Source organism: Thrips palmi, unplaced genomic scaffold (genome assembly GCF_012932325.1).
Source record: "Thrips palmi isolate BJ-2018 unplaced genomic scaffold, TpBJ-2018v1 HiC_scaffold_7, whole genome shotgun sequence".
Classification (NCBI taxonomy): Eukaryota; Metazoa; Arthropoda; class Insecta; order Thysanoptera; family Thripidae; genus Thrips; species Thrips palmi.
In genome coordinates, this window is record NW_023144634.1 from 40,409 (window position 1) to 58,938 (window position 18,530).

General features: G+C 44.2%; 1 protein-coding gene and 1 long non-coding RNA gene across 2 annotated transcripts; both read left to right on the forward strand.

Moving 5' to 3' along the window:
* Positions 1-10,099: 10,099 nt before the first annotated feature.
* On the forward strand, positions 10,100-11,986 carry LOC117652568. The gene is made up of 4 exons (XR_004588171.1): positions 10,100-10,258; positions 10,776-10,882; positions 10,969-11,043; positions 11,143-11,986. It is a non-coding gene; the product is annotated as an uncharacterized LOC117652568 (long non-coding RNA).
* Positions 11,987-16,322: 4,336 nt separating this feature from the next.
* Positions 16,323-18,444, forward strand: LOC117652655. Its single transcript, XM_034397738.1, has 9 exons — positions 16,323-16,618; positions 16,756-17,059; positions 17,136-17,168; positions 17,252-17,443; positions 17,510-17,772; positions 17,844-17,899; positions 17,974-18,161; positions 18,203-18,211; positions 18,316-18,444. The coding sequence occupies exons 1-9, from the start codon at positions 16,323-16,325 to the stop codon at positions 18,442-18,444; spliced, it is 1,470 nt and encodes a 489-aa protein (XP_034253629.1).
* The last annotated feature ends 86 nt before the right edge of the window (positions 18,445-18,530 follow it).

Here is an 18,530-nt window from a genome sequence, read left to right on the forward strand (position 1 = left end):
GCCCCGTGCAATCGGCGGCCAGCACTTGGCGGGGCAATCCAATGCGATAGCAGCGGGGCGTCCGCTAAGATCAAGGCAGGCGTCGCTAGGGGCCGCGGTCGTGCGGATGCGTACGCGCGATCGCCTTACCGCCAGACCCTACTCGTGAAGTTTGACGAGGTCTATGTTTCAGGCGCTCACGCAGCGTGCCGCAGAGGCGGTGTCTTGCACCTCGCGCTGCGGGAGAACCGATTCGAATCGCTCGGGGCACCCTTCGAGGACACTCACAGTGACTTGGTGGAAAAGATTGCCGTCGTGGACCGACGGCTCGCTGGAGTCCGCCTGCGGGCGGAGCCGCGCACCCTTTTCGCTGCCGCATTGGGCTCAGCTGAGCCGGGGCACTGTCCATCCGCTGTGCCGGTTCCAGGCCGTGAGGTCGGGATTAATCCCGACTCGCACTCCCGGCTCAGCTGAGCCGTGAGTGTGAGAACAAGGTTGAGAATGGTGAGAAGAAGGGTGAGGCGAGAAGGGTTTGGTGGGACGTGCGCCCAGGAACAGCAGCATCGCGGGGCAAGCCTCGCAGTGGTCATTGCCTCTCTGCAGCAAACTGATTTTGAGAGAAGTTTTCGTCGCTCTGTCTCTGTCGTACTCATCAGGCGTCCCGTGGAGGTGCGAGAGAGACAGAACGACGAAGACGACTCTGAGACAGTTTGCGGGAACAGTGACGGTGAACCAATACAACACGCTCGGCGACATCCCGACTGACACGTCTCTCGTCACAACGAACACGTCGGGCGTTGTCGCCACGGTCGCGAGGGAAGTCCATCACCATTGCCCGATGCCTCCTTGATGATCTCGGTGCAGCCGCTTTGCTATACGCCGCCTGAAGGTAGGCAACTTGCTGCACAATCCGCCTGAAGGTAGGCAAGAAAGTGCAGAATATGACCCCCCCCCCCTGAAGGCAGATGCAGTGTACGCGCCTGGCCCCGTTGAGGTAACGGTACTGCCTCACTTGGGTCTGCAGCATGCATGGTGTGTGTTGCGGTCTCTTTCTAAGTCAGCCTTTTCACTGGAGCCCTTCTCTTTCCTTGGGTATCTTTGGGGAGGCGTGAGTGGTCGGTGCGAACTATGCGCTCAACGGCAAGATGCTGTATGCTGTTGCACGGGCATGTGGCCGCCAGAGCTCGCGTCGTCCGTCCAGTCTCATATGGTCCCAACAATAAACGATATCGAAACGTGTTATTGCTGTTGGATACTCATCTCTATACGCATCCGGGTCTGAGCCCCTGATTCACACGTGTGTTATTTTGGCCAAAAAATTTTGGCCAAAAAAATCTCAGCTTAGCAGAACCGACTGTATAAACATAAAAACCAACCAAAAACGCCATTCGTCGTTGCATAAATTCTAGGACCCCATGAAATTGATTCAGGACCCCCTTAGGCAATTTATGCAAGTACCAAAAGGTCACTGCAGGGCTGCCAACATTCACATTTGCGAAAATCCCCTGTGGTCGTCTTGCAGCTGTCTTGGCCACACTCTGTGACTTGCAAAAATTGTGGAACCACTTAAAAGTGAGAAGTGACCGCCCCGGGCAATTTATGCAAGTGCCAGAACAGCCCTGCAGGGCTGCCAACATTCACTTTTGCGAAAATCGCCTTTTGGCCGTCTTGGAGCTGTCTTGGCCACATTATGTGACTTGCATAAATTGAGGAACCACTTGAAAGTGAGAAGTGACCACCCCGGGCAATTTATGCAAGCGCCAGGACAGCGCTGCAGGGCTGCCAACATTCACTTTTGCGAAAATCGCCTTTTGGTCGTCTTGGAGCTGCCTTGGTCACACTCTGTGACTTGCATAAATTGTGGAACCACTTGTAAGTAACTCAGGATCACCTCGGGCAATTTATGCAAGCGCCAAAACAGCTCTGCAGGGCTGCCAACATTCACTCATACGGAAAATGCCATTTTCGTAGCCTTGGAGCTGTCTTGGACACACTCTGTGACTTGCATAAATTGTGGAACCACTTAAAAGTATCTCAGGAACAACTCGGGCAATTTATGCAAGCGTCATAACAGCGCTGCAGGTCTGCCAACATTCACTTTCGCGAAAGTCGCCTTTTGGTCGTCTTGCAGCTCTCTAGGTCACACTCTGTGACTTGCAAAAATTGAGGAACCACTTGTTAGTAACTCAGGACCACCTCGGGCAATTTATGCAAGCGCCAGGACAGCGCTGCAGGGCTGCCAACATTCAATTTTGAGAAAATCGCCTTTTGGTCGTATTGCAGCTGTCTTGGTCACACTCTGTGACTTGCATAAATTGAGGACCCACTTGAAAGTGAGAAGTGACCACCCCGGGAAATTTATGCAAGCGCCAGAACAGCCCTGCAGGACTGCCAACATTCACTTTTGCGAAAATCGCCTTTGATCGTTTTGGAGCTGCCTTGGTCACACTCTGTGACTTGCATAAATTGAGGAACCACTTAAAAGTGAGTTATGACCGCCTCGGGCAATTTATGCAAGAGCCAGAACAGCGCTGCAGGTCTGCCAACATTAACTTTCGCGAAAGTCGCCTTTTGGTCGTCTTGCAGCTCTCTAGGTCACACTCTGTGACTTGCATAAATTGAGGAACCACTTAAAAGTGAGAAGTGACCACCCCGCGCAATTTATGCAAGCGCCAGGACTGCGCTGCAGGGCTGCCAACATTAACTTTTGCGAAAATCGCCTTTTGGTCGTCTTGGAGGTGCCTTGATCACACTCTGTGACTTGCATAAATTGAGGAACCACTTAAATGTAACTCAGGACCACCTCGGGCAATTTATGCAAGCGTCAAAACAGCGCTGCAGGGCTGCCAACATTCACTTTCGCGAAAATCGTCTTTTGGTCGTCTTGGAGCTGTCTTGGTCACACTCTGTGACTTGCATAAATTGAGGAACCACTTGAAAGTGAGAAGTGACCACCCCGGGCAATTTATGCAAGCGCCAGAACAGCCCTGCAGGGCTGCCAACATTCACTTGTGCGAAAATCGCATTTTGGTCGTCTTGGAGCTGCCTTGGTCACACTCTGTGACTTGCATAAATTGTGGAACCACTTGTAAGTAACTCAGGACCACCTCGGGTAATTTATGCAAGCGCCAAAACAGCTCTGCAGGGCTGCCAACATTCACTCAAACGGAAAATGCCATTTTCGTAGCCTTGGAGCTGTCTTGGACACACTCTGTGACCTGCATAAATTGTGGAACCACTTAAAAGTATCTCAGGACCAACTCGGGCAATTTGTGCAAGCGTCATAACAGCGCTGCAGGTCTGCCAACATTCACTTTCGCGAAAGTCGCCTTTTGGTCGTCTTGCAGCTCTCTAGGTCACACTCTGTGTCTTGTATAAATTGAGGAACCACTTGTTAGTAACTCAGGACCACTTCGGGCAATTTATGCAAGCGCCAGGACAGCGCTGCAGAACTGCCAACATTCAATTTTGAGAAAATCGCCTTTTGGTCGTATTGCAGCTGTCTTGGTCACACTCTGTGACTTGCATAAATTGAGGAACCACTTGAAAGTGAGAAGTGACCACTCCGGGCAGTTTATGCAAGTGCCAGAACAGCGCTGCAGGGCTGCCAACATTCACTTTTGCGAAAATCGCCTTGTGGTCGTCTTGGAGCTGTCTTGGCCACACTTTGTGACTTGCATAAATTAAGGAACCACTTGAAAGTGACTCAGGACCACCTCGGGCAATTTATACAAGCGCCATAACAGCGCTGCAGTGCTGCCAACATTCACTTTTGCGAGAATCGCCTTCTGGTCGTCTTGCGGCTGTCTTGGTCACACTCTGTGACTTGCATAAATTGAGGAACCACTTGAAAGTGAGTTATGACCGCCTCGGGCAATTTATGCAAGAGCCAGAACAGCGCTGCAGGGCTGCCAACATTCACTCATACGGAAAATGCCATTTTCGTCGCCTTGGATCTGTCTCTGTCGCACTCTGTGACTTGCATAAATTTTAGAACCACTTGAAAGTAACTCAGGAGCACCTCGGGCAATTTATGCAAGCGTCAGAACAGCGCTGCAGGGCAGCCAACATTCACTTCTGTGAAAATCACCTTTTGGCCGTCTTGCAGCTGTCTTGGCCACACTCTGTTTTACTTGCATAAATTGCGGAACCACGATAGTGAGTTATGACCACCTCGGGCAAAATCGCCTTTTTGTCGCCTTGGATCTGTCCTGGCCACACTCTTTGACTTGCATAAATTGAAGAACCACTTGAAAGTGAGAAGTGACCGCCTCGGGCAATTTTGGGAATTTTTCGTGTATGCATCCTTGGCATTGGCAGGAACAGACTTACTAATGCACATGCAATTGTTTAACTCTTCTCGCCTGGATAGAAAGTGTGAAGTGTCCGTCACTTACTGGGCACGTTATTCTACTAGCCGTAACACGAAAATTCGTGTCAAAATTTTTTCACAGTGCAGTTCTTGGAGGATTGGTAGAAAGTGCTTATCCACCCGCAGACGTCTCACCACGTGCAGAGCACACCGGCACTGACACCACCCAGAACGACCAGCCCCAGAACATTGTCTTCAGGCAAGGCGGCCGCCGGGTTCCATCTTGACTAGGAATAATGAGTGTGACTTTAAAACCCCCAATTATGCGCCGTAAGTAGGTCATTTAATGCGCGACTATGCGCACGAAACCACAGTTACAATGCGCCATATATGCGGCTTGAAAATCTGATTTGTGCTGTTTAATGCTCCCAAAAGCTTCTTCCCCGCTAAGACGACACACGATATACGCTAAATTAAGCTTAAGTGCAACGTTAATACTTAAAAATTCCAATGCTTACGCATTGCACGGTGTTCCGGTTGTGGAAATAATGTAAGTTAATGAAAGAAGATTTGAAGTTAGAAATACGAAGAAGGGAGTAAATTTTATATTTTGGGGCTGAGAGAGAACCGCAGCCTTTCAAAGCAAGCCAAACAACCCAACCTCAGCCACAATGGAGAGGCAGTTTCAATGTGCGACTACTTGTTTTTTTCTGCCTCGCGATTTTCGAAAGGGCGCAGACGCCGGGAAAATTGTTGCCAACCCCCGAAAATCTATTTTTTCTGTCTTTTCTGCTGCGAACCTTTTACTAATGACAGATTTGAATGATGTTTAAATGTCTTGTCAGTGTGCAATAAGTGAACATTGGCATTTTCGAATTTTACGGCGTTTTCATTTCTTTTTATCAGAGACTTAAAATTTTGACAGTTGGTACGATGGCAGTGAGACGTTGTCATGGAGACTTTTTCTTCATGTTTTTATCATTTTCTTAGAACAGTGATTAGTTTTTGTCACTTTGATGAGGCAGGAAGTTTAGTTTTGAGGAGTGGCACATTTTTTCTTCGAAACGTTTCTGGAAAATGTGAACGGATAAGGGTGCTTGATTGTTGCAAATTTATGTTTTAGTCGTTTACGGAAAATTTCCACGATAAATTTTTTAGATTTTCTGGACTTTTTATTGTATTATGAAAAGGATTAATATGGCGGGAGCGAAATGTCCATCGTGGAGGGTCCGTAGAAGAAGAATTCTGAGCCCCGGGCAATAGGGGTCCTCCTTCGTCGGAACCCCTAAAAAATGGGGCTTTAAGAACAAGGCAGGCAGAGGGAATAGTAATAATTAGGGGTAATAAGGGGTTCTAAACACATGAGTGAAAATTCAAATAAATTTTTGAAACAACCCCATAATGAGGATGCGGAAAATGACAAGTTTGTATCTTTTCTGCATTTTCTTGAAATGTGTAAGCTCGTGTAATTATAGATCTCTTTCTTTTTAATGTACTAAGTACCACTTTCGTATCGTGAATGTATTTTATTTATTCTTTCATTCTTTGTGATACTGTTTGTAACTTATTCCTGACCAGTATTAGACTTTGACTTTGTCATGTGATTTAAATGTTTTTTTATCTTGTCATTTTCCGCATCCTCATTATGGGGGAATGTTGTAAATATTAATATCGTCTGATCCCGTGTAAATAGACTCATAGTTTGTCTTTCATAAGGTGGCTACACTGTTTTACTGTAAATGTGCATTGACTGCCAATAACAGTGATTAAAAATGGAGCCCCCCTGGAATAAATCTGTTCTTCTGTTTGCTGAATCTATCGAGAACGTTTTTCTCCCAGATTTACCCGCCACGTGATTGACAAGCACTCTGCTACAGGAAACACATGCGGTAACACGTTTGGGGGTTCCAATGACTCAGGGAGTTCATTTTCAAGTCGCATAATATCGCACAACTAATCCTTATTTGCAGCATAAACAATTGATATCATAATAGGCCCATAATCGAGGCCAACATTACTAGTAGTCGTCTATGTTCAAATGTTCAGCGCTATTTACTAGCTTGTTTCAAAATTTTATTTGAATTTTCACTCATGTGTTTAGAACCCCTTATTACCCCTAATTATTACTATTCCCTCTGCCTGCCTTGTTCTAAAGGCCACATTTTTAAGTATTAACGTTGCACTTAAGCTGAATTTAGCGTATATCGTGTGTCGTCTTAGCGGGGGGAAAAAGCTTTTGCGTGCATTAAACAGCACAATTCAAATTTTCAAGCCGCATATATGGCGCATTATAAGTGTGGTTTCGTCCGCATAGTCGAGCATAAAATGACCTACTTACGGCGCATAATTGGGGGTTTTAAAGTCACACTCATTATTCCTAGTCAAGATGGAACCCGGCGGCCGCCTTGCATGAAAACAATGTTCTAGGGCTGGTCGTCCTGGCTGGCGTCAGTGCCGGTCTGCTCTTTACGTGGTGAGACGTCTGCGGGTGGATAAGCACTTTCTACTTATCCTCCAAGAACTACACTGTGAAAAGACTTTGACACGAATTTTCGTGTTACGGCTAGTAGAGTAACGTGCCCAGTGACGGACACTTCACACTTTCCATCCCGGCGAGAAGAGTTAAACAAGTGCATGTGCATTGGTAAGTCTGTCCCTGCCAATGCCAAGGATGCATTCACGAAAAATGCCCAAAATTGCCCGAGGCGGTCACTTCTCACTTTCAAGTGTTTCAAGTCAAAGAGTGTGGCCAGGACGGATCCAAGGCGACAAAAAGGCGATTTTGCCCGAGGTGGTCATAACTCACTATCGTGGTTCCGCAATTTATGCAAGTCACAGAGTGTGACCAAGACAGCTGCAAGACGGCCAAAAGGCGATTTTCACAGAAGTGAATGTTGGCAGCCCTGCAGCGCTGTTCTGGCGCTTACATAAAATTTCCCGAGGCGGTCATAACTCACTATCAAGTGGTTCGACAATTTATGCAAGTCACAGAGAGTGGCCAAGACTGCTGCAAGACGACCAAAAGGCCATGTTCGCAAAAGTGAATGTTGGCAGCCATGCAGCGTCCTTCTGATGCTTGCATAAATTGCCCGAGGTGGTCCCGAGTTACTTTTAAGTGGTTCCTCAATTTATACAAGTCACAGAGTGTGACCAAGACGGCTGCAAGACGACCAAAAGGCGATTTGCGCAAAAGCGAATGTTGGCAGCCCTGCAGCGTCCTTCTTGCGCTTGCATAATTTGCCCGAGGCGGTCATATTAGTCACTTTCAAGTGGTTCCTCAATTTATGCAAGTCACAGAGTGTGACCAAGACAGCTCCAAGGCTACGAAAATGGCATTTTCCGTATGAGTGAATGTTGGCAGCCCTGTAGCGCTGTTCTGGCGCTTGCATAAATTGCCCGGGGTAGTCACTCCTCACTTTCAAGTGGTTCCTCAATTTATGCAAGTCACAGAGTGCGACAGAGACAGATCCAAGGCGACGAAAATGGCATTTTCCGTATGAGTGGATGTTGCCAGCCCTGCAGCGCTGTTCTGGCGCTTGCATAAATTGCCCGAGGCGGTCATTACTCACTTTCAAGTGGTTCCTCAATTTATGCAAGTCACAGAGTGTGACCAAGACAGCCGCAAGACGGCCAGAAGGCGATTTTCGCAAAAGTGAATGTTGGCAGCCCTGCAGCGCTGTTATGGCGCTTGCATAAATTGCCCGAGGTGGTCCTGAGTTACTTTAAAGTGGTTCCACAATTTATGCAAGTCACAGAGTGTGTCCAAGACAGCTCCAAGGCTACGAAAATGGCATTTTCCGTATGAGTGAATGTTGGCAGCCCTGTAGCGCTGTTCTGACGCTTGCATAAATTGCCCGAGGTGCTCCTGAGTTACTTTCAAGTGGTTCCACAATTAATGCAAGTCACAGAGTGTGACCAAGGCAGCTTCAAGACGACCAAACGGCGATTTTCGCAAAAGTGAATGTTGGCAGCCCTGCAGGGCTGTTCTGGCGCTTGCATAAATTGCCCGGGGTGGTCACTTCTTACTTTCAAGTGGTTCCTCAATTTATGCGAGTCACATAATGTGGCCAAGACAGCTCCAAGACGGCCAAAAGGCGATTTTCGCAAAAGTAAATGTTGGCAGGCCTGCCGGGCTGTTCTGGCACTTGCATAAATTTCCCGGGGCGGTCACTTCTCACTTTTAAGTGGTTCCACAATTTATGCAAGTCACAGAGTGTGGCCAAGACAGCTGCAAGACGACCACAGGGGATATTTTGCAAATGTGAATGTTGGCAGCCCTGCAGTGACCTTTTGGTACTTGCATTAATTGCCTTAGGGGGTCCTGAATCAATTTCACGGGGTCCTAGAATTTATGCAACGACGAATGGCGTTTTTGGTTGGTTTTTATGTTTATATAGTCGGTTCTGCTAAGCTGAGATATTTTTGGCCAAAATTTTTTGGCCAAAATAAACACACGTCTGATTCACTGGAGAGCTACTTGTGCTTCGGGGGCTCGCGGTGCGTTGGTGAGAACGAGTCCAGGTGAGTTCCGCACCGATTATGACGTGTTTTCGATTTCGCGCGCCACGCGGCAGTCCACTTCCACCAAACCTGATCCACCCCTGCATGGCAGCCAAGGTAAACCGCATTCCGCATCAGATGTGCGAACGACTGCTTCTTACACTATGCACTTCGCCGAACATAACGTGCTGAAGCTCTGGTCGGGTCTGTCGAGCGATTCCGCTGCCCGCACTTTTCGCTCCGTCTCTGTCGCGGAGTGGACCATAGGGGTGTGAGGGAGAGGGGGCGACCGTGAGTGCGTGCGGCGGAATCGTTTGACTGCATGGTACTGTATGCACCTTCGACCTACCTGTGCTTCAGGTGCATCTGAAGGCACTGCTGCAGCAGGCCCGAGGAAGGGGTACCGATTCTCTCCAAGGACAGTCGGTGAACCCTGGACAGTAAAATGGCACTACTCTCAGTCCGGGGTCCAAGTCCAAGTCTTGCGTAAAGAGAAACTTTTTTTTCCTTCCCTCTTGAAGCCGTGACGAGGTGTCCCCTTCGCACACCTTGACCTGTCGCACTCGAGGTTTTACTGCGATGCTTTCAGAAGCCTTCACTGTTTCAGGGGACGGGGCTCACTCACACTGCCTAAAGGTTGCCAGCTCGTGAGCAATGATTGCCGGTAGCGCCGTAGGAGGCCTTGGGAGCGGCCTCGGCTCGGGTTTCGAGCCAGACGTACCCTTGGTCTTCACCAGATCGTGGCCAGCCCAGACCGCCCTTCGGTCCGGAACGCCAAGAGGCGAGTACCAGCAACTCGTCAGTAAGGTCTTGTAATTCGGTAGGGTAAGTTTTAGTTTTTCCACTCGCTTGGCGTGCAGGCTACGCTGCGCGCCGAGAGGTAGGCAACCACTCCGACTGGGCACCTTCCCCAATCCCCTTCCCTCCCTCCCCTCCTACCCCTCTGCAGACTCTACAGTAGAATCCCTAGACGCTTCGTAAAAATTTCTCATACCGACGAGTCTTTGTCGTTGTCGGCCGTCATCGTTCTGCTTGACAACAACACCGCGCTGTGGCTGGCTTGGCTACCTTTAGATTTGTGGTTTTGTCCAAGTAAATGCCGCACACGAATCCACCTTCCAAGTGTCGTTCCATACAAGTTTGTGCCTCTCCATGTGAGGAAAAAACAGCCCCACGGCGTGGCACGCGCGTAATCCTGGCGCGAAAGGCTCACCCAACCTATTCCTGTAGCCTTTTGCTAGTCGCCAACGGTATCATTTTTAACCTTTTTCTTCTTGCAGGCCGATAAGTTAAAGCGTCTCGATCTGCCCCTGCCCCGGTACCGCGCCTCTGGGTGGATCCCTATCTCAGCGTTGCCGCAGGATCTTCTAACTTTGAACCCCAGCCTCCGGCCTGGGCTGGAACTTGTCACCTGTCTCCTGCAAATCTCAGGATGTGGCCCTCATCGCCCAAGATTCATGCTTCGAGGTAAAGTGAGTCGCCAATTCTTTGCCTTGTTGGCCTTATGGTTACGGTGAACAGAACTGGTCGTTTTCACCATACTATAACAATAGACCTTTCCGGGCTAAGCTTCTTGTGCAATAACCGAATCTTTGCGCCGCCACACTGAAAGACCCAACCTATTTGCATCGAAATGGCATTAAACTCGTTGTGTTGTTGATACTCCAGAAGACACCGAGTTCAATTCCGTTTCGCCACAAATGAGCTGGATCTTAAAGTGTGGCGGCGCAAAGATTCGAGTCTACTGAACAAGTTGCTTAGCCCGGAAAGGTCTATTGAAAAGTATCGCCAGTTTTTGATAGATCAATTACTGCTAATTCATGTGAGTGCCGAGTGGTACATCCTTTTGTTTGGGACACACTATTGTCCAAGGAAATCTTTTTTTTTCCTGTCCGTTTCAGATTTATTGTGTGAAGGGCATGTATTGTGTTTTTTTCTGAGCCTAAGTTGTAAACTAACAAATCTGGTGTTTGTTTTTTGTCAGGTTTTTGTATGGTGTAAATAGCAAACAAGACGGATGGGACATGTTTCAATGGCTGGTATTTATTTTCACCGCACAGTGACCAATCTTTGCAGCAAATGTCACAGAAGGTTGGTTTCATCTTTCTCATTGTCAAGTATATGTATTGATGAAAATTTTATGAAAAATAAAAATAAACACTCCTTTAATGTTTCAGGTTTCCATTCAATACCATGGAATTATTTGTGACTCCAAACTCTGCTCGCTGATAGCAAAGTCAAGGCTCACATCTGTAAGCTCACCCTTCTACTGAATATCTTTTTTATCGGAGTTCCATTCATTGGTCTTGATATGTTTTTCTAACACTCTTATCCAATTTTTCTTTTTGCAGTTTTGCTGTGTCTGCTTTTCCTGGCTGGCTATCTTCAGCTGGTGCTTCAACTTGTTTTCAACCATCAAACCTCCTTTCCTCCAGATGGCACCTCTCTTTGTACTGTGATGCTCACGATGAATGACTACAGTAAGAAGACTAAGGACAATGTCACCTCGCTGTACAAGAAAAACAACAGGCTGTCTGCTGCAACTCTTTTTCTTTGGAGTTTCCCAGGAACATTTTTTTTTTCGTTCATGGTCTGTCTCTCAATTTTTAAATGATTCGTTGTCCTTTTGTTGATGACAAATCCAGATAGCCCCCTCTGATCTCTACGCTCAAATTATTTTAAGTCAGTCTGAAATCATTGTCTTTTAATTGCAAGCTTCTCTGAGTAATTATTTTGTTGAGAGGCAATCTTAGATTATGCGTTTCAGCAATCCCAATTTCTACTGTCGGTCAACCTTGACATTTTTAGTATCATTTTAACATAGTTAAACAATTGGATGTAATTTTACTTGTTGTTATATTTATGTTCCATTAGCCACTATGCTATCAAAAGCATGCCATTTGATGACCATATTGGGATATGTTGATGGCATCTACAGAATTGGATTGTGTGGTATTAACGACAGTGCCTATCAGGCCTTCAACCATTCGTTTTCTCAAGTCTCATCACAAACGGTGAAAGTGATGCCTTGCTCCAATCTGATTTCAAACGAAAATAATGTTACTGAAATAAACTGTCTGTGTATGCTGTTAAGCATATTTTGTTCCTCTTGTGGTGCTGTGAAGTTTAATTTGAAGCATTGAGAGCCAGTCCTTGAGTCATGACTCTGTACCAAACAGTGTTACATACTTTCTCCTTTTCCCTTGCCATGCCTCTGTTCTGTAACCATATGAAGTGTTTTGCTCCCAGTTCTTGTTAAAATATAATTCTTTGTTTTGCTTTTCTCTTACATTCTTTGTTTTGACTTTTATGTTATTCTCTCCTATTTTGTCATAGAAACTGAGCGATTTTCCAAATGGTGTTGCCACAATTGCTGTAAGAACACAACTTTGTGCCCGAAACAGCTCGTCAATTTTAATGTAACTGCGCAGCATGTAAAGTCTTTTGAATTAATTTGGCATCACATCATGGGTTTACTTCAGAAGTAATCCACAAGAAGTTCATCTGTTGCAGTCTTGAAGACAAGAATGAATTGGGGTCTGCAACTTTGCTTAGGCTAAGAAGAAATATTTGTCCGACTTTTCCTGTTTCAAGGAACCACAGGAGGAATTCGTATGAAGGTTTAATAATACGATTGGCATTTGTGTTGGTACGTCCACTTATTTGTAAATAAATATGATAGCACCATTTCTTGGGATTTCTTTAATTCGGAGTGAGGTTTGAAACACATAATGTAGCACAAAACTAGGGGGGAAATAATTGAGTTCCAAATATGGTCTTTTTTTCAGTTTGTCCAGATTTGTAATAAGAAATGATGTCACATTCAACCAAGCATTGGAAATCCATCGCAATGTAAAGTTTGAATGATAAATCTATCTTATTTCAAAACTATACTTTTTGATGGATTTGCGATCTGGTAATGAATAATAAGTCAACATCTCATAACTGCTGTGTCATCAATATGAGAATTTCAAAATAAAACCTAAAAAAAAAATACATTTTTATAATTTACATGACTATTCATTCAAAACCAGGCACTCACATACCAATACACATTTCCAAAATTTTCATTCATCTGTCTCAACAACAACGCACACTGGGTGCTTTCAGCACCTGATACTATAATAAAAACATCTTTCACAAACCACAAACAGTTTCAGGCTTCTTACAAAAGACAACAGCACATTGTTTTTCTACTTGGCTAGGCAAAGTCCTCTATGGCCCACTTAAACAATGTTTCTAATATTTATTTACGGTTCCAAGTTTGGTGACACAGATAAGCCTAAATCCTATCATTTGTTTTGTCAACAAACTGACTTTGTCAAGGCAAAGAAACTGATATTAAAGGAATATTCAATTCTTGGTCCAATTCATAACTGTTGTTGAAACCCAGTGTTGTAAAAGAACTGCAATCCTTCTTGAACAATGCCATCAACAGAAAATGCTGCTGCAGCCAGAAAATTTAAAATATCTTGATCAGTAGGATCAGGTTGTTCGAGCAATTGTGCTGTGATGCGGGCTATATGAGCATCATTACTGATTGATGAGACAGCTCTATGCCTTGTAGGAATAATACCTCTACACAGGCTGGTGTAATCATCGATAGTGTCATCTTCAAAATTTGATATCTCTCCTAAAAAATGAAACAGAGTGGATTAAAAAGACATAATTTAGAAACGCCAATTTCTTTCTTTAAAAAAGGCATAATACCCTACTCAAAGAACAAAGTTCAAACAATGAAGTAGTTTGCACGCGTTGACTAGAAAGTCCACATAGCTGTTGACATGTGAGAAATTCTGTTACAATTAAGAATGTTATCAGCGGGGTTTGAGGTATGAACCCATTAATTTAATAGTAACGGCAAATATTCTTAAGCATGAAGCTGGTAGAGTTGAGTAGGATAAATGTGCCATAAAACATGAATTTATGCAGTTTCTTACCAGTGAAGTGATACACATTAGGATGATGAATCCCAAACTTCCTCTTCATTCGTCCATTGTTACTCTCACTGAAAACAGAGAGTGAAAGAGAGATTCAGAAGGTTTGATCATGAGTGTTTGTTCTAGCAAGCTCTTGAGCTACAAATCATAATTTACCTTACCTCGCATTGTTTGTACGATGTGGGCTTTGGCAAACACTAATGCTTCTACCTCGGCTAGGATGGTTGAGCCATTCACCTTGAATGTATGTAAGAAATGGGTGGACAAAATCATAGATAGGTGGATCATTGAAGTTCAGAGCCTCTGTTCCAACGGCATCTAAGCCTCTCTGGAGTAAATGCTCAGGAAGTAGAGGAATTGAGCAGCACAGACGAATGACATTTCTCACTGGTTCATAATAGGAAATGATGGGAATACCTATGGTATTTCTAGCCCATCTACTCATTGCCTGTCAATGAAAAAACAACCCAATTTACAAAAACAGCAAGTCAAATGAAATCATCACACTTCAATACTCATATCAAAAAGGAAACTCTTACTCACAGTGGCTGAATGGAACAAGCAACCCTGGGCAATAATACCAAACACAATTAAAAATGCATTCAGAATGGCACACTCATAGTCACATACCACAGTAGTGAATCTCCAGTGACCAAGATGGGTTCGCAAGAATGTGAGTACAGACACATATGCACTTTCAGATTTGCTATCCATGAGAATCCAACAAAGGGGAAGGACCTAGAAACATACAAAGAAATAATTTAAAAGCAGCAAATACATGTTGAGTCAAAGTTATGAAGTTTTTCAAATTTTAACCAAGTGATGTGATATAATTTTAACGATGATAGCTAATTGCTCGGCCATATAGACCAAACTAAGCTGACTACTATCAAACGATAACATCATAGACACTTACAGTGTGTCCAACAACTGTTACAATAGTGAAAACCTGTAAAATACAATTGGTTCATAAAATTTGCTAAGGAAAGTGCTGATGATACGATAGACACAATAGCCTAATGAATTTGAAGGAACAGAACAATAATTTGAAAGTACCTGAAAACATCCTTGAACTGATGGTTTCACAAAGAAAGTACCATCGGCAAATAGAATATCTACCGATCTCATGATCTCCAAACATCGTCTACTAATAAAAATAATGCTGTGAGAACCATCAATTGCCCAGGTTGAACCTAAGTATATTGAGTCTTCTCCATCCAAAGTGTTGACAAGGGATGTCCAAATTGGGTCTTGAAGTATGTCTGTCAACCCTTGAAGATCATCAGGGAGGTTCGGATATACTTCTGATCGAGCCCTTTGCATCGCAGGTCTTAGTCTGCGTAGAGTTAGTTCTGATCGAACCATCCTGTTCGCAATCCTGGAACAGACAGAACAATTGTGTAAGTACCTACAAGCACAGAGCTTGGAAAGCATAAACAACATGGAAGAGCTTTACCTTCTCCTCTCAGTGGAAAGGATTTGGGAGAATGACACATAAGTTGCAGATCTTGCTTGGTTTATAATGTTCCTCCTCGCTGCCATTACTTGAGGGTAGAGGAGATCCGGAGAGTGATTGTGGGCTTGCGTATGTTCAAATGCTGTATTATATCGGAGCAATGCCCTCCCTCGACAAGAAGATTTTCTACATATGAAGTATATCGCAGTAGGCGTGTCACTGTGGAAATGGTACTGGTAGCCATCGCCTATGTGATAAAAACTAGTACCATCTCTTGTCCCTTCTTCTTGGATGATATAAGCCATTGGCAGAGAGTCTAAAGTACTCAATAGTAACCTGGGCTGAAGTAGATTAACCGATTCGTGACAAAATGGCTGATAATAATAACAACTGTTTCGCTGCTGGCTCTCGAAAACACAAATAGGGCCCGTGCAGGTCGAGGATCTCGAAACGGTGCTGTTAAACGACGCATAACGTTCCCTTCCGTGCTGGTGGGAAAGCAGCGCGAAGTTCAAATTTGGTTCTCGCGTTTTCGCGTTTTGAGAAGTGACTGGAATTCATCCAACCTTTTACATTGTCGAAATTAAATTAAATAAAAATTTCCGACTCGTGTTGAGAGCTTTTGTGGCATACTCGTATCGGGAAAAGCAGAAAAAGGCTGTTTCGTTTGCCCACCAGCAGTGACGGGTGCGCGGAGTTAACATGGCGTCGACCTAGCAGACATCTTAGTCAACCTAACCTGCACTATCTTGACAAGTTCACTTATTTTGCTTAAGGTTCGGCGTAATCGACTACAGTTTCCTTCTCCAATTATCGTGAACCGACACCGCAACCTGCCGCGATCCTTAGCCACTTTGTTTAAAACCGGTAAAAAATAAAATACAACAAACAGGCACCCCCAGCTGGGTCCCAGTTTGAAGGCTCGCGCGGAAATGCCCACCAGGAGTTTTTGTTCTTCCTCCAGCGGTGCACGGGCCCTATGGACCGGACCAACCTAAGCCTCTTTTCACAAGGCGGAGAGACCTGTTGCGGAGGGGAGGAGACGGAGAGGGGTGGTGGTAGTAGTAAACAAACAAGTCAATGCTCAGGCTCGTCTCGTTGTCGGTGTTCAAATTCTTTATGTCCACTTATTACAATGGACACCATCAGAGGAAAACAGGAAAATTCTCTTCTCTATCATTTTCATGACGGATTTTTCTTTCACTTGAACAAGACTGCCAATGAGACTCACTATTATCGCTGTACTCTCTGGAAGCAAGGCTGTCCAGTAAGAGCCAACCTGAAACCCGATGGTATTTTCAGAACCAATTTCGAGCATAACCACCTTGCCGACCCATCTCAAGCAGGTCTTATGACAGAGCGTTTGGCACTGATTAATGAGGCCAGGCGGTTAGACGTAGCAACGGTTCGTGATGCTTTCCTTGATGTACAGTGAGTAGACACAGTTGCACCTTGAATGGGCAAACAAATATATTGTTGGCCAAAACATCGACATCCCGTTTATTGAGAACTGCAGCCAAAAAACTTAAGTGCATGCTTAATTGGTTCTTTTTCCTTTTTTTTTCCAGGAACCTTGGCTTTGCTGGGGAGCTCAATTTCCACAGTTTGTATCCAGCAATGACCAGAGCCCGAGAAAGCTCATGGCCCCATGTACAGAATCTATCGGAGCTGTGTGATGTCCTGGAAAATCCCACTTATGCTTGCATCACTGCCTTAGATCATTTTGTTGACAGTATTTTTGGAGGAGTCAGTCATGGTCGGTTTGGGCCTGTGGTTTTATTTATGACCAATAAGTCAAATGAATTTCTAAAAATGATACCGACAGTTATTATTTTGTGCTCTCCAATTACTGTAGGGACCCAGCAATATAAGGTAAAAATGATTTGGAGCAATGTTTTGTATCATGAATGCAATTCTCATATTAATGTTTTTTTTTAAATTTCTGCAGCTGTACACCATTGCGACGGATTGGGAAGGAAACGTTCGTGTCTGACACCCAAATTCAGCTTGCAAAGAAGAAAGCGTTTTGATATTTGATATTAAAACAATTTACTTTCTTTTTAGGTAATACCTGCTGCTCTAATCTTAGTGGAGACTGAAACACATGATACTGTAGTTGCTGGATTTACTATGCTGAGAGATACTGTTGGAACCTGGAATTTATCATTAGCTTTGTGTGGCATTCCGGGTGTTGCACATGCTTTTCAAGAAGTCTTTGCTGTCAATGTGAAACCTTCTCTTCTTGATTACATTTATGTGAGTAAGTTAAAATTATGACAGAAGGAAAATCAAAAACAAATTAATGATACATATTTGTCACAGGACATAAAGGCTTTCATGAAACAACAAGTTTCACCAGCCACTCTCAATGGAAACGCCCAATTAATGAATATTTTGGTGCTATGCTCTGCTCTTCCTGTTATTCCAAAAGAACTTCTTCAAATGAGCATTAATATAATTATCAATGAGGCTGTAAGTGGAGAAGTGTACAGTGATGCGACAAGACTTTTCAACTACCTGGAAATGGTTTGGATTCAACATGCCAACTTCACGATGTGTGATGTTGTGAGAACCTCTTTTAGCAGGTAATAAAATTGAACCTTTCATTATAGTTGCTTTACATCAGTCAATTGCTTTTTATATTATTTTCTTCCAGTGTGGATCTGAAACGGAGCCTGGAAAGGACTTTTAAGGATTTCTATTCCCTCATTAGTACGTAAGGATTTGACATCAAGTCAAGAAGGCAAGAGGGATGAGCGATGACAAATCATTGATTTCTTTTTCAGGATTCAACAGAAGCTTGTTTGAGAAATCCTGTGATTCAATTCATAAAGTTTACAACGGTCAGAGACTGCAGTACAAGACCAGGGCAGTATTAAGCGATGAACGAGTTGTTAACTTATTGAAAGCTCCTCTATCCCCTGTAGCAGCATCTAATTTACTCCATGCAGTTGCTGAAAAAATTAGTCACTTAGTATATATCAGCTAGCTTCTATCTTTATCTTCATTATGTAGGACACTGCTGTAAGCAATTTAAGAGCTAATAAATGTCATTGTTCAGAATTATGGATTTTGATCGCTTGATTGATTTTTCTGCCCAAACTGAATCAAAGTCAACAACCTGTTAGCAACATAAGTTTCCAACTCAGGCAGATACACTTGGAAAAAGTAAAAGAAAACTTGGCTTAGCAATTATCTTCTTTGAGCATCAAAATAAAGAATGTGAGGACAAAATCTATGAAGTAATAAAGGAGTAGTAAATAAAATAAGTAGCACAAATAAACTCAGTATGATTTATTTTCATATGTCAAGTCAAGAGAATAAGAGTACGGGAAAAAATTGT